Source organism: Carcharhinus amblyrhynchos, chromosome 17 (assembly GCF_965287045.1).
Source record: "Carcharhinus amblyrhynchos chromosome 17, sCarAmb.v2.hapA, whole genome shotgun sequence".
NCBI classification, from domain to species: Eukaryota; Metazoa; Chordata; class Chondrichthyes; order Carcharhiniformes; family Carcharhinidae; genus Carcharhinus; species Carcharhinus amblyrhynchos.
This window is the reverse complement of record NC_137340.1, coordinates 11,087,459-11,102,847: the sequence shown is the minus strand read 5'-3', so window position 1 is coordinate 11,102,847 and position 15,389 is coordinate 11,087,459. Positions and strand designations below refer to the sequence as shown.

The 15,389-nt window shown below is 44.4% G+C and overlaps 1 protein-coding gene across 5 annotated transcripts in view; it reads left to right on the top strand.

Annotated features, from left to right (window-relative positions):
• The window catches only part of prkg1b (protein kinase cGMP-dependent 1b), a 724,128-nt gene that overhangs the window by 506,131 nt on the left and 202,608 nt on the right, over positions 1–15,389 (top strand). For all 5 annotated transcript variants that reach the window (XM_080205473.1, XM_080205469.1, XM_080205468.1 and 2 more), the window contains exon 4: positions 2,287–2,392. In XM_080205473.1, the coding sequence (XP_080061599.1) occupies positions 2,287–2,392 (106 nt within the window). The remainder of the gene's footprint in view (positions 1–2,286; positions 2,393–15,389) is intronic.

Here is a 15,389-nt window from a genome sequence, read left to right as displayed (position 1 = left end):
GAAGCAATTTTTAAAAGTGGCATCTCAGCCTTTTGGCTAAGCTGCAAATGAGATCAAGCCTTGGAGGAGGAGTTATGCCTACTTCAATCAGCTTGGATCATGTAGATCAAGCCCGAGACAGGAGGTGAGAGCCCTGTCTTGTCAGCGTGGATCGGGAATGTCTCAACTTGTTGAGACTCTGAATTGGACTTGATTGGATTGAATTGGATTAAAAAAAATATGGCTAGCACTGAAGAGTAAAGCTGGCACGGGATAGTTGGGTCAAGTTTCTGATTAAACTGTATTCCACATCTCAAGGTTTTGTTGCGTTTTTAAGAATTAGTTCTGTAACTCAACTGAAAAATCTGAATCTATTACAGCAGTGAGAATCCTACATCAGTAGCCTCAGGTCTTTGAACATTTCTGTCGAAGCCATGATGCTTATTTGGAGAACACAGTAAAAAGTCTGACAACACCAGGTTTTAGTTCAACCGATTTATTTGATAGTAAACTCACTATGAGTTTACTATCAAATAAATCAGTTGGACTAAAACCTGGTGTTGTCAGACTTTTTACTGTGATTACCCCGGTCCAACGCCGGCACATCCACATCATGCTTATTTGGAGAGGCAGTGTAGATATGATGGGCCAAATGGCCTCCTTCTGCATTGTAACAATTCTCTGATTTAGTTTTGCTCCATGGGATATCCTAGCTCATCATATGTGAAAATGCCAGAGTACAGATTTCTCTCAGGTACACTGTGATGTTGGATCTTTGTGGAGGCATGGCTTATGTCCACCCCTTGTAGGGCCAGAGTCCGAGTATATCTTGGCATTGTGGTGATTTAAACAATTATTTTCAGCACTTAGGCTACTTGTGTGAGACTGTCAATTTTGCAGAGTTGTCCTGGAGTCTCCAGGAGTTAAAAATAATCTCCAGACACATCTGGAAGCGTCTTGGGAGAAATATCATCAAGTTGTATATTGACCTCAATGAGGTCCATGAGGTTGGCCTCTTGGAGTATGAGTTCTGTGATCGGTATCGTTAATGCCTTCTATGCCCGTTGGACACTGCAGGGGCCGGGGTGCATTATTGACCCCTTTAATCACATTTTGGTTTGATGTTTTATGTTTCCTTACCAATTTGCCAGTTGTTTTGGGCAGTTCCCTTTTTTTTGGGGCTGCCCATTTTAATTTGTCCCTTTTGTTAATTTGATTTAGTATTTTTTTGGTTTGTCAAAAAGAGCGGTAATGATTGGCGCCCCAATCCGGGAGCCTGACCTGTATATATAATGAGGAGTATCAGGTCTGTTGAGACTCCGGATTCTGACTTTGTATCTGAAGCACTCTTAGGGGTGGAGATAAGTTTGTAAATAAGAAGCAATCTGGTGAAGGGACACCAGTCCCAGAGGAGTTATTTCAAGCTGTTTAAAAAAACTGCGGTGCGTGCATTTTCCTTCAACATTTTTTATTTAATTGTAAAAATCTCAAAGACTTGAAAAGTAATTCCTTGCTCAAAAGTCGTGAAATGTTCAAATTAGCTATGAGAGCCTATATGCTTTCCAACTGATGTTCAATGCTCTGGATGGATGAGTCAGGTGACCAGTGGTGGATAGGGGGGATGGGGTTACTGTTGTCAGCGGGTCGTGTGCTGACCTCCCAGGAACCTGTCCAGTCACAGTGATCACTCTACAACTCCAGTGTTAGATCACAGATCATAGTTCATAGGCCCTTCGGCCCATCGAGTCTGCACCAAACACAATCCCACCCACCCTGTTGTAGGGACAGTGGATAGCAGGACAGAGTTGCTAAAAGGAGGGAAAGGATTGAGGCAGCTCATCGCAGCGTTGCCCGCTGACAGAAGTTTGAGACTTAGAAATGTTTAAATTCCATCTCTTGATGAATGAAACGGACCAATCTGCAATCAACCTTCTTAAGTGTGTTTGTTTTTGAATAGTGTGTTCGATTCTTCCTCCCGGCTGATTAGATGGTGTGGCAGTTTTGATGGGGAGCTCTTTGCCACAGTGAACATTACAAACATGTCGTGAGTTGAATACACAGTTGCAGATAACCGAACCTTCCCATGGTCAAAATGCGAGGTCTGATTGAATAGTGGGAAGCTTACTTTGAAGATACTGGCCGAGTAAGATTGGAATATCAGGAAGTGTATCTCCAAGAAAGGAATACTGATGTCTTTCCAGTAGATTTGCTGCCGTTTTAATAGATACAAATACATTTTGTTTCATCAAAAAAAGATTTTCTTTTCACTTGTTGGTTAATAGTGTCTCTCCTTTTATGGTTTGACAGCTCTTGCGAATGTGAAGCTCTGGGCCATCGATCGACAATGTTTTCAGACTATAATGATGAGGACGGGACTAATCAAGCATGCAGAGTATATGGAATTTCTAAAGAGGTTTGTTATTTTTGTTGCACTTGTTTCCTCCCTGTTAGAAACAACATTAAAAGTCTCTTTCCTCCCACTCTCTGTCTAATGCACAATAACGACTGCTATTAACCAGCTTGTATCTTTTTGCCCTGTTTGTGTGCGGTTTAAACCCTGCCTCCTCATTTGTTTTAATTAGGTGCCTTGCTCATTCGCTTTGGAGTTTTGCGGATTGAAAACCTTGTAAAACTTGAAGCGCAGTGTGTGGGTTAACACAAGCGGGGAAAAATCAACTACTGTATCCGGTTTATCATAGAATCCATTTCAGCCCATCGACTGTGCACCAACCACAATCCCATCCAGGTCTTAGTCCCATAACCTCACGTATTTACCCTGACACAGGGATCAATTTAGCATGGCTAATCCACCTAACCCGCACATCTTTGGACTGTGGATGGAAACCGGAGCACTCGGAGGAAACCCACGCAGACACCGAGAGAATGCACAAACTCCACAAAGACAATGACCCAAGGCCGGAATTGAACCTGGGTCCCTGGCACTGTGAGGCAGCACTGCTAACCACTGTGCTGCCTCAATTACAATATAGATTACAATTAGATACAATATAATACAAGAGATTCCAATTCACTTATTTCTCATTGTGACATTTCAAAAACATCCAGAGAGATGGGCAACCGCTTCACAGCTCCAGGGACCTTGGTTCGATTCCTCACTTGGCTCACTGTCTGTGTGGAGTTTGCACATTCTCCTCGTGTCTGCGTGGGTTTCCTCCGGGTGCTCCGGTTTCCACCCACAGTCCAAAGATGTGCGGGTTTGGTTGATTGGCCATGCTAAATTGACCATAGATCCATAGATTAGTGGGCAAAATATGTACCGATTTGGGGTAGGGCTTGGGTGGGATTGTAGTCGGTGCAGACTCGATGGGCCGAAGGGCCTCTTTCTGTGCTGTAGGGTTTCTATGATTCTATGAAATTGAAATGTTCCCTTTTTAAGCTCCAGTGGGCACACTGACAAGGTTATATTCTTTCATAATTTGCGTCGCGAAATTAATGGAAGTGGCTAACTTATTTAAGAAAACATTTTACTCAGAAATAATAGTTAACTCTTATCAATTAAGACACTTAAAACTTGACCTTTTGAAAATTTGTGCGGCCTGAGGGCAATGGAGGTTGTGCAAGATGACAACAGTTTGGATAAGACAACAGCAACTTCTGATAACCAAATCATTTCACCCCCACTATGTATTGCAAGAAACAGTAGTTTTCAAGTGCTCAATATAGAACCTGCACGCCAAAGTGAATATTGTTCATCCAACACCAGTGTGAGCTGCAAAGAGTTTGCTGGCTGTTTATCTTGGCAAAGTGTAATTGGTTAAAAAGTCAGCTGGGAAAAGGAGTAGGGCTGTGGAAGAGAATGTAATGGGGTGATAAATAGGGCATGGGAATAATAGCGTATCGCACAGTAATCTTTCCCTGCGGACTTTTCAAACTTTACATTTCCTGTATGATTCAGCTTGAGTTTCAGTTTTCCAGATCCTATTATTATTCGGCATGTGAAACAAAAAAGAACTTGGAAATTTCTCCACAACGTGGCACTAGGAATCTCCTGTTATTCGTGAATGACCTGAAATTGCCAATATTGTGTGATGTATTCTCTGAATTTGTTCCAGGTGGCACAGTGGTTGGCACTGCTGCCTCGCAGCACCAGGGACCTGGATTCGAGTCCAGCCTTGGGTGATTGTCTGTGCTTGTTCTCCCTGTGTCAGCGTAGGTTTCCTGCAGGTGCTCCGGTTTCCTCCTACAGTCTGCAAATGTGCAGGTCAGGCTGATTGGCCATGCTAAATTGCCCCTTAATGTCCCGAGATGTGTAGGTTAGGTGGATTAGTGGGGTAAATATGTGGGGTTGTGCAGGGATGGCCTGGGTAAGAGTCAGTACAGACTCAATGGGCCAAATGGCCGCCTCCTGCATTGTAGGGATTCTATGTAAATAAGAAAACAAAAACGGTTAAGAAAAGAGGGAATTCTTGATTGTCACTTTATTTGGCATAGAATCATAAGAGAGATGAGCACAGAAACAGGCACTTTGGCCCAACTCATGCACACTGACCAAGTTTCTTAAACTGAACTCGTCCCATTTGACTCATAACCCTCTAAACCTTTCCTGTCCGTATACCTGTCCAAATGTCTTTTAAATGTTGTAATTGTACCCGCCTCTACCACCTCCTCTGGCAGGTTCTTCCATACACTCACCATCCTCTGTATGAAAAAGTCACCCCTCAGACATGACGTATTTTCAGAATTTGATCTGTGTAACACGGAGGCACAATGGTTAGCATTGCTGCCTCATTGCACCAGGGACCTGGGTTCAATCCTGGCCTTGGTGACTGTGTAGAGTTTGCATCTTCTCCCCCGTGTCTGTGTGGGTTTCCTCCGGATGCTCCGGCTTCCACAGTGGGATTATTGGACTGAGACCAGGAGCCATAGAGCTGAATTTGGGGAACCCAACCAATTTGGGATGGGCGAGGAATTTTCCACAGTTGGCTGTGCTGCTTTTCCAGCGCAGTTCCATCCCTGGGACCATTTAAGGAGACAGGTTAATTTGGGGAAAGCAGCCACTAGCCAATTGCGGCCAATAAGAGGTTAAAGCGCCCCCTCCCACACCAATTGGAATGTTGCAGTTTGAACATGGGGCTTCCACTGAAATGGGTCAGTGAGAGGACGCAGCCTCCCAGAGGTAGACAAACGTACCAGTGCAGCTGAGGCAGTTCAAGGCCTCACCCTCCTCCACTGCTGAATCAGGTCAAAGGTTACAGCTGTGGCCACAGGCAACCCTGAGAATGGGTTTCCTCTTCATGTAAAGCAGGCTGGTAGTGGTTGTCATTGTTAGGCCATTTTCATAGTGCTAACCTCCATCTTGAGGCACCTTCTCTCTCCCTCTCCCTTATCTGCCGCTTTACCCCAGTGTCCCTGGACAAGATTTTGTTCCTTATCTAACATCACACACAAGAAAAATCATCTGGTCACGGCCATCTTTCTGTTTGCAAGACCCTGCAGAGCACTAGTTGACTCTCATGTTGAGTACTGTGCAGCACTGATTGCACTTTGACAGAATTTGACCCATTATAAAGTGTTTGGGGATGTTCCGAGTTGTAAAAAAAAAGGGCTTTCTATCGATGCAATTATTTCTGTCTTTCTCTCATTAGCGTTCCTCTTCCAGTTCAATTTGCTTCAAAGCGCTGGTGAGAATGCTTGTCTTAGAGTGAGCAGGTCAACGATTGGGACAAGTCGTGTTTATACAGCACCTTGAACATCCAAGGTGCTCCACAGTATTCGCGACCCAAATTCAAAACAGCGTCACGTAAACAGCTAGTAGATCAGAGGTCGAAAAACTTGGTCAAAGGTGGATATTAAGGAGCATCTTAAAGGCATAGTGGGGAGAGGTTGAAGAGCAAATTCAGAATTGAAGGTCTTGGCAAGTTCCAGCCACACCTGGATGAGAGATTTAATTAGATGTGCTGAAGAAGAACTGGAGGAATGCAGAGTTGAAGATGATGATTGCGGATTTGGAGCAAGTGACAGGATGGTTATAGAGGCATTTAAAACCAACTCTCAGTAAGTTTATAACCAAAGGAGAAAATGCGGAAAAATCTCTGCAGGTCTGGCAGCATCTGTAAGGAGAGAAAAGAGCTGATGTTTTGAGTCCAGATGACCCTTTGTCGGACACTTTAAGAACTTTCAAGTGGTTGTTGGATAGGCACATGGAACACACCAGAATGATCGGGAATGGGATAGCTTGATCTTGGGTTTGGACATAGCTCGGCACAATATCGAGGGCCGGAGGGCCTGTACTGTGCCAAACTATTCTATGTTCTGTGTTTCATCTCCTTGATGTGGGAATGCCGGCGTTGGACTGGCGTAAACACAGTAAAAAGTCTGACAACACCAGGTTTTAGTCCAACTGATTTATTTGATAATACTCACAAGCCTTCGAGGGGACTCCCTCTTCGTCAGGTGAATGGAGAGTTCTGGCCTCAGACAGAGCATATAAAGCACAGACAGTTTAGAGATTACTGATTAGAATGCGAATCTTTACACCTCACCTGCTGTTCCTGTAAAGATTCGCATTCTAATCAGTAATCTCTAAACTGTCTGTGCTTTATACTTCTTCACTCAAAGGGTGGTGAATCTCTGGAATTCTCTGCCCGTTGAAGTGGTGGAGGCTGCCTTGCTAAATATTTTTAAGATGCGGGTTGATGGGTTTTTGATAAGAGAGGGGATTAAGGGTTATGGGGAGAGGGCGGGAAAGTGGAACTGAGCCACGACAGATCAGCCATGATCTTATTGAATGGTGGGGCAGGCTCGAAGGGCTAGATGGCCTACTCCTGCTCCTATTTCTTATGTTCTTATGTCTGAGGCCAGAACTCTCCATTCACCTGACGAAGAGGCAGTCCCCTCGAAAGCTTGTGAGTATTATCAAATAAATCGGTTGGACTAAAACCTGGTGTTGTCAGACTTTTTACTGTGTTTCCTCTCCTTACCAGTGCTGCCAGACTTGCTGAGATTTTCCAACATTTTCTCTTTTAGTTTCAGATTCCAGCATCTGCAATAATTCGCTTTTATCTCAGTAAATTTAAGTGCTCAGGTGATCTGACAGAAACGTGTAGCGCTGAAAAGGAGTTATATTCTTTGTAATGTCAGTCCCAGTTATTGTGGGGTTCCCTCCTCCAGGGGGTCTCTCATCACATCTCTCTGGTTGGGCTCCAATTCTTCAGTTATAATTTTGACACAAGTTAAGTACTCCTCCCAGATTCAGCTTGTTTCCTTTAGTTCAGTCTTAGAACATAGCAGTTCCAGACAAGTTGCACTCACTGAAATCAGTCCAATTTGAATGGGTGTTGCTGGCATGAATTTTAACCTGCAAGTGTCCAAAATAGCAGGCAGTTTACATGCACACTCTGAGCTACATGTGTGCAGCCCACCACATTGGTTCATTTGGAATGCTTACATCACAGAGGGAGATCATTCATCTGTAGTGTTTTTTTTAATTATTCATTCATGGGATGTGGGCATCACTGACTGGGCCAGCATTTATTGCCCATCCCTAATTTCCCTTGAACTGAGTAGCATATCAGAAGGCCAACCACATTGCTGTGGATCTGGAGTCACATGTAAACCAGACCAGGTAAGGATAGAGGACATTAGTGAACCAGATAGGTTTTTAGACAATTGACAATTATTTCATCGTCACCATTAGACTTTTAATTCCAGATTTTTATTGAATTCAATTTGGCCCAGGTCCCCAGAGCATTACCCTGGCTCTCTGGGATTACTAATCCACTATGCCATTGCCAATCCTACTCTGCTAGATTAATTCACCGAATGCTATTTCCTTGCCATTCCCCTGTTGCCTTGAAGATGCTTTCTCTGGTGAGGTTTGAAAGTCACAATTGGATCTGCCTCCACCACGTTCCCAAGTAGTGCATTCCAGATCTTGGCCTCTTGCTCTGTTGAAGGAAGGTTTTTCCTCATGTTTCCTTTGCTTCCCTAACCAATCGCTTTAAATCCGTGCCCTCTGGTTCTCAATCCTTCCGTCGTTAGGAGCAATTTCTCCCGCTGTACTCTGAGGCATCGAAAGATCGATCCCGGGCCCTTGCTGAAACAGCTGTTAGGCTTTTCCGTGTTCAAATAGTAGGTTTAACACCCATCGGACGTTCTCCTTTACCAAACAAGTTTTCCCTGAAAGCTTTCAAGCATAGGCCAGCGTTCAGGAAGGCCTGATGTGCATTTGACCTCATTTGTGGTTTTCAGAGAGAGGACTACAGACCTCCACCAGAAAGGTAAATATAGACCAATAAGGTGCAGGGGTCTTTCTCCTGACTTCACATCGAAAGCATCAATCGTTTCCACCATTGAATATGCCTCTTGTTGGTCAATTTACTTGAGAGAGAAAAAAAGAGCAGCAGGCGGAATTATGCTCTCTGTGCACAAAGTGTTGGCTGAAGCTTCAGCAGCACAGTTTTCTCTCCGGATTCTCTGGTACTCTCTGCACAGAAATTTTGGAGCCAAGGTTTTCACTGTTACTCTGATGAGGCGGGACCTGATGGAGCCAGGAACTCCGGATTCACAGATCTACGCTTAAAAACTTTGTCCCCGCATTCCCACAGCTACGGGGAACAGTCGCCCTTCCACAAGCACCAGGGAAAACCATCCCCACAGACACAAATAAGGGGAACTCCTCCCAACGGTGTTTCCAAGAAGGTCTGCACATGGCACTACCAGGACGGCACAGCTGGAGGAAGGGTTAGGGTGGTGCCAGGACGGCAGTGGCATTTCTGGGGGGCAGTGTCAGGGTGGCAGGAAGCATTGTCTGAACATGTTCCTCCCCACCCCCGGATATACTTAACTGTGCACCCGCCCCCGGCGGAATCCCCTCGACTAGACGTCTCCGTATCTGGAAGCAGAGCTGCTGGCTGACTAGCTGCTCAGGAACATGGGATACACATGGAGAATGCCCTCTGTGAGGAATGCAACCAGTGAGGCCTAGGAGCACCACAATGGGGGTCGTACGATAACCAGATGTGTCAGAGAATAGGTATGCTGAAAGTACACTGCGGGGGATGAGCAGATTTGCAGACATCCTTCAGTATGCACCATGATGTCCAGAATGGCCATGTGTGACACTCTTCACAACATTGTGTAGCAGCGAGGTTCTGACCTGCAGGATGAACTAGGAACAGAATCCCTGTGGACGATTCAGAGAGAGAAGCAGAATGGGTTGCAGCCAGTATATCGGTTGCAGCCAGTATATCAGTTGCAGCACTCACTCTATCTGAGGTCTGAATTATTCTCAGATTAATTTAGGTTCCACCATAGAACAAAGAAAATTACAGTACAGGAACAGGCCCTTTGGCCCTCCAAGCCTGCACCAACCATGCTGCCGGAACTAAAACCCACTACCCTTCCTGGGGCCATATCCCTCCCCATCCTTCTGGTAGTGTGGCAACCAGAATTGAAGGCTAGATTCCAAATGCGGCCTAACTTGCCAATTTTTAAACTCAATGTCCTGAACGATGAAAGCAAGCATGCCGTGTGCCTTCTTGACTACCTTCTCTACCTGCATTGCTACTTTCAATGACCTGTGTACCTGTACACCCAGATCCCTTTGCATATCAGTACTCTTAAGGATTCTACCATTTACTGTAGATTTCCTATTTGTACTAGACCTTCCAAAATGCAAGAATCCTCTCCAATAATTTCCCTACCACTAACATAAGGCTCACGGGCTTGTAGTTACCTGGATTGTCTTTGCTACCCTTAAACAAAGGAACAAAGTCATGTTGCAGGAACAACAATGGCTATTCTCCAGTCCTCTGAGACCTCCCCTGTAGCCAATGAGGAAACAAAGATTTCTCTCACGGCCCCAGCAATTTCCTCCTTGCCTCTCTTGGTATATCCCATCAGGCCCTGGGGACTTGTCTACCTTCATGTTTCTTAAGAACCCCAATATATCCTCCGTTTTGATGTCAGCATAACCCAAACTAGCTACACACCCTTCCCAGGCTCATCATTTACCCAGTCCTTCTCTTCGGTGAATACTGATGCAAAATGCTTATTTAATACCTTGCCTATTTCCTCTGGCTCCATGCATAGATTGCCTCCCCTGTTCTTGAGTGGGTCAACCCTCTCCCTGGCTACCCTCTTGTGCTTTACATATGTATAACAAACCTTGGGATTTTCCTTAATCCTGCTGGATAATGACTTTTCATGACACCTTTTAGACCTCCTGACTCTTTGCTTAAGTTTCTTTCTACTTCCCTTGTATTCCACACTTGCTTTGTGTGTTCCCAGCCTCCCAGCGTTGGCAAATGCTTCCTTTTTCTTTTTGACTCAGCTCACAATAGCTCTTGTTATCCAAGGTTCCCAAAACTCACCTACTTATCCTTTATCCTCACAGGAATGTGCCGGTCCTGAATTCCTATCAACTTACACGTAAAAGCCTCCCACATGCCAGATGTTCATTTGCCTTCAAACGTCTGCCTCCATCTACATTCTTCCGTTCCTGATTAATATTGTTGAAATTAGCCTTCCCCCAGTTTCGCACCTTCGCCTGAGGACTACACTTACCTTTATCCATCTATATCTTAAAGCTTACTGAATTGTGGTCACTGCTCCCAAATTGCTCCCCCCTTGAAACATCGACCATCAGGCCGGTCTCATTCCCCAATACCAGGTCCTGTACGGTTCCTTCCCTGGTTGGACTATCTGCATACTGTTTCAAGAAGCCTTCCCGGACGCTCCTTACAAACTCTTCCCCATCCACAGCTCTAGCACTAAGTGAGCCCCAGTTAATATAGGGGAAGTTAAAATCTCCCACCACAACAACTCTGTTACTTTTACACCTTCTCAAAATCTGCCTACATATCTGTTCCTCTATCTCTCGCTGGCTGTCCACCAGACCACCCCTTCTGCAAAAGCTGCGTTCCCTGCCACGATTACCAAGAAAACAAACCAGTGCTCCATTCAAACCTGCCTCTTTATCACAGCCCCCACTGTTCAGTATCAATTCTGCTCATTCATTGTAGCCATAGAAATATTTTGCCACGGAGAGCAGGTCAACAGCTTGGAATGCTTTGGCAAGTAACTCATCTCCTGATTCCTCAAAGCCTGTCCGGCATCCACAAGGTTCAGGTAAGACTGTTTGGGAATACTCTCCACTTGCCTGGATGAGTGCAGCTCCAACTATACTCAGGAAGCTGGATCCCATCCAGGAAAAATCACCCTGTCAGATTGGCACCCTATCCACCACTTTAAACATTCACTCCCTCCACCACTGACGCACAGTGGCAGCAATGTCTATGACCACTTTGTGTTGGGCAGTAAGGGATGGCGATAAATGCTGGCTAGCCAATGCCACCTACATCCCGTGATAGAAAATTGACACTTTGAAATTTGACCCGAAGATAACCATTCCACCAAGTGACGTGGTAGCGATCTGGAGTACCATTTATATCATTGTCTCCAGATTTAGGATAGAACCTTCACAGTGCAGAAGGAGGCCATTCAGTCCATCCAGTCTTCACCAACTCTTCGACAGAGATTTAGGGGCAAAGGTCCTGGCAGCTGAATCAAGTAGCACCTACAAGGCAAACTCCAAACATCTAACATCAGGAAGAACAGCCATGATATTCAGTGAGATTAAGCTGAAAAATCTGATTTTTTTTTAAAAAGTAATTAGAATTCTACCTTCTTTTGTAGCACTTGGGGCGAATGGGATCAAAGGTTGTGGGGAGAAAGCAGGATTAGGCTATTGAGTTGGACAATCAGCCATGACCTTATTGAATAGCACAGCAGGCTCGAAGGGCCAAATGGCCTCCTCCTGCTCCTATCTTCTATGCTTCTATTAACAATTGCACCCCATTAAACAGATTTGCTTCATGAGATATCACAGCTCGAGGTGTATAAGGGATACTGGGATGCTCAATGATAGAGGACTTCCACCCGCCCCTCACTGGGGACATTTTTGGTCCCAAGGGTAGAGGTTGGGAGGTGGAGGTGGGGAAGGAAAGCTATCCTCAGACCAAAGGAGTAAAATAGTTTCTGTGTTGCACCTCTGCACCATGGGGCTGATGTAGCAGGCTAAAGTTTTTATTTGAAAAACCCTCGCAAGCTGTAATGTTTAAATTTAGTCTCATGGACTCAAATCTCTTTGCAATCAACTATTTTGTATCCAAAGATGTGTGAATTAGGTTGCTTGGCCATGCTAATTTGACCTTAGTGTCAGAGGATTAATAGGGTAAATGTGTGGCGTTGTGGGAACAGGGTCTGGGTGGGACTGTGGTCGGTACAGACTTGATGGGCCAAACGACCTTCTCCTGCTCTGTTGAGATTTCTATGATTCTATGTCAAACTGCCTCTTCAGCAGCTACCTGCTGCCCCCTCGTAGCCCCAGGGTTGCACTATCAGTATTTCTTACACCCAAAAGAAAAGCGAAATACTGTGGGTGTTGGAAATCTGAAATTAAAAACAGATAAACTCAGTGGCAGCAGCAGCTTTGAGGAGAGAAACTCCTGAAGAAAGGTCCTGTTGGAATTGAAAACTCTGCACTTGAAACTGGCAGGAGGGACCATAGATTTACATCCCAAGTCTCTGTTCATTTTCTGGGGGTGGATATATTGAACTGATGACATTTCTGGAGGGGAAAGGCTTCCCACCTGCGTACGGAACACTGGTTTACCATTACAGCTTTTGGAAAGGCAAACTGAAGGCTGAAGTTTGCAAACAGCACCACCTACGGTTACTATCTATTCTTTGCAATTGGAATTATCAGCTGGGATCAGCAGTTGCGGGAGCTCGCACTGTGGGACATGGGTTAAAATGGATTGCATTACATGGCGGAATTTTAAATTGTAAAGGGAAAGTTGGCATTTCATTTTCATTGGTATTACAATCATGCAAATCCGAGTTCAGCAGTAAATTGAGCACAAAGTATAAAGCTTCCCTGCACTGTTTGTCAGCTTTGTATCTCTCTGCAAACTGAATGATATGAATGTTTATTTCCTACTGTGTGTAATGTCCAATTCTTCCAGCCAATTTATGACTCGTGATATCAGCACTGTCAGAAAATGGGAAACAAATATATGATTTATTCTCAGCATTGAAGGTGCCTAACAAAGCATAAAAATGCAAAAAAAATTAAAATATTTTTTATTTAAGTCTGTTAAACAAGTATCAAACATTGTAAATGTAATGAACTGAGTGATCTAATGGACCAGGACCGGGTCATCCAGTGTTCCACTGAACCAGAACTGGGTGATCCAGTAGATCTGTGTTCCACTGAACCAGAACTAGGTGATCCAGTAGATCCGTATTCCACTGAACCAGAACTGGGTGATCCAGTGAATCAGGACAGGGTGTTTCCTACATGGCGCTGGCTTCTGACCCTCATTTGATCTTGTATCAGGATCTTGAAGCATGCAGGAAAAGTCCTGCCCGGGGATTTTATCAATAGAAAGTCCAGGCAAGTTTTGCATTTTGCCTGTTCCACATTTCCACAACTGTATGTGAAGAAGTTTTTTTTTTGACATCATTCCAGGACAGCCTAACTATCTCAATTTTAAGATGATATCCTCCTGCTCAGAATTCTGTGGCTCCCTTGTCAAATTCCTTCAGCTGAAACACTTTGATTAGATCATCACTCAACCTTTTACACTCAAGGGAATACAAGTTACATTTTGCAACCTGCCCTCATCAGTTAATTCTTTATGCCCTGCTATCATTCTGATGGATCTGCTCCGTAACTGCCTCCTGGGGTGCAGTGCACAAAACCGACTGCCGTGTTTCAAGGAATTGTTGACGAGGCATGGGGTCTGGGTGAGATTTATCCTCGGATATTGAAGCAAATGGAATTGGAAATTGCTGGTACGCTGGGCTTGGTTTTCCAGTCTTCCCTAGATTTGTGGAGATGCCAGAGGACGGGAGAATTGAAGACATTATACCCTTGTTCGGAACAGGTTGTAAGGACAGCCCAGCTTACAAACCAGTCAGGTTTACCTCAGCAATGAGGAAGCTTCTCGAAACAATTATTTGGTAGAATTGGTAGTCATGTGGATAAATGTGGGTTGATCGGAAAGAGTCAGCATGGATTTCTGAAGGGAAAGTCATGTTTAATTAACTCGCTGGACATTTTTTGAGAAGGTAACTGAAAGGGTCAATGAGGGTAATGTTGTTGAAATGGTGAACAATGGCTTTCAAAAGGCATTTGATACAGTGCCACACAACAGACTTGTGAGAACAGTTATAGCTCACAGAATAAAAGGGACAGAGTAAATGTGAATAAAATATTTACTAAGTGATAGGAAGCAGGAGTAATAGTCAATGAATATTTATCGGGCTGTAGGAAGGTCTGTCATGGAGTTCAACAGGAATATTAAGCCCCTTGCTTTTCCTCATATACATTAATGACCTAGATCTTAGTGTGCAAGTGACAATTTCACACAAAACTTCAAAGTAATGTAAACTGTGAGGTGGAGAGAGCAGTAAGTAAAGCATACCATATTCTGGCATTATTAATAGGGGCATAGAGTGCAAGGACAAGGTAATGCTGAACTTTTACAAGACACTGAACAGGCATCAGCTGGAATATTGTATACAGTTCTGGGTGCCACACTATTAGGAAGAATGTGAGTGCATTGGAGAGACTGCAGAAGAGGTTTACAAAAATGGTTCCAGAGATGAGAACCTTCAGTTATGAGGATAGCTTGGAGAAGGTGGGACTTTTCTCTTTGGAGAGAGGAAGGCTAAGAGGAGATTTGATAGATCTGTTCAAAATCGTGAGGGGGCTGGACCGAGTAGATGGGGAGAAACAGTTAAAGGATAAAGAATGAGAAGGCATGGATTTAAAGTGATTTGTAAAAGAAGCGAACGTGATGTGAAGAAAAACCTTTTAAAACAAGGAGTGACTTGGGTCTGGAATGCACTGCCTGACAGTGTGGTGGAGGCAGGTTCAATTGAGGTTTTCAGGAAGACGTTAGACAATTATTTGAAAATAACCATGTTCAGGGGTTCGAGGAGAAGGTAGGGAATGGCACTAAGCCATAATTCTTGTTTGGAGAGCCAGTGCAGACACAATGGACCAAACTACCTCCTCCTGCACCATAATTCTTCATGGTTTTTTGTGTCAGTTTTTAGTAATTTGTGAACATGAATACATCAATCCAACTGCCCTCACACAGGTTTTTGCGTCTCCATTAAGAAAATATTCCTATTGTGTCTCCCTTGAATCCAGAGTTGGTGATCTCCCACTTCCCCAAATTTCACTGTTTAACCCACTCAACCTAGTCTCTGCTCCTTGGTAATGTCCAGCTCCCACCAATGCAACTGACTGTGACTCTTAACTTAGGCTCATCTACAAAACGGTTCCAGTGTCCCGCAGGGTATACGCCAGAATATTGTGGTGCAAGGAAAAATGGTTGGTTTGACACAGCACGTTGCCATTCCATTTCCTTCCC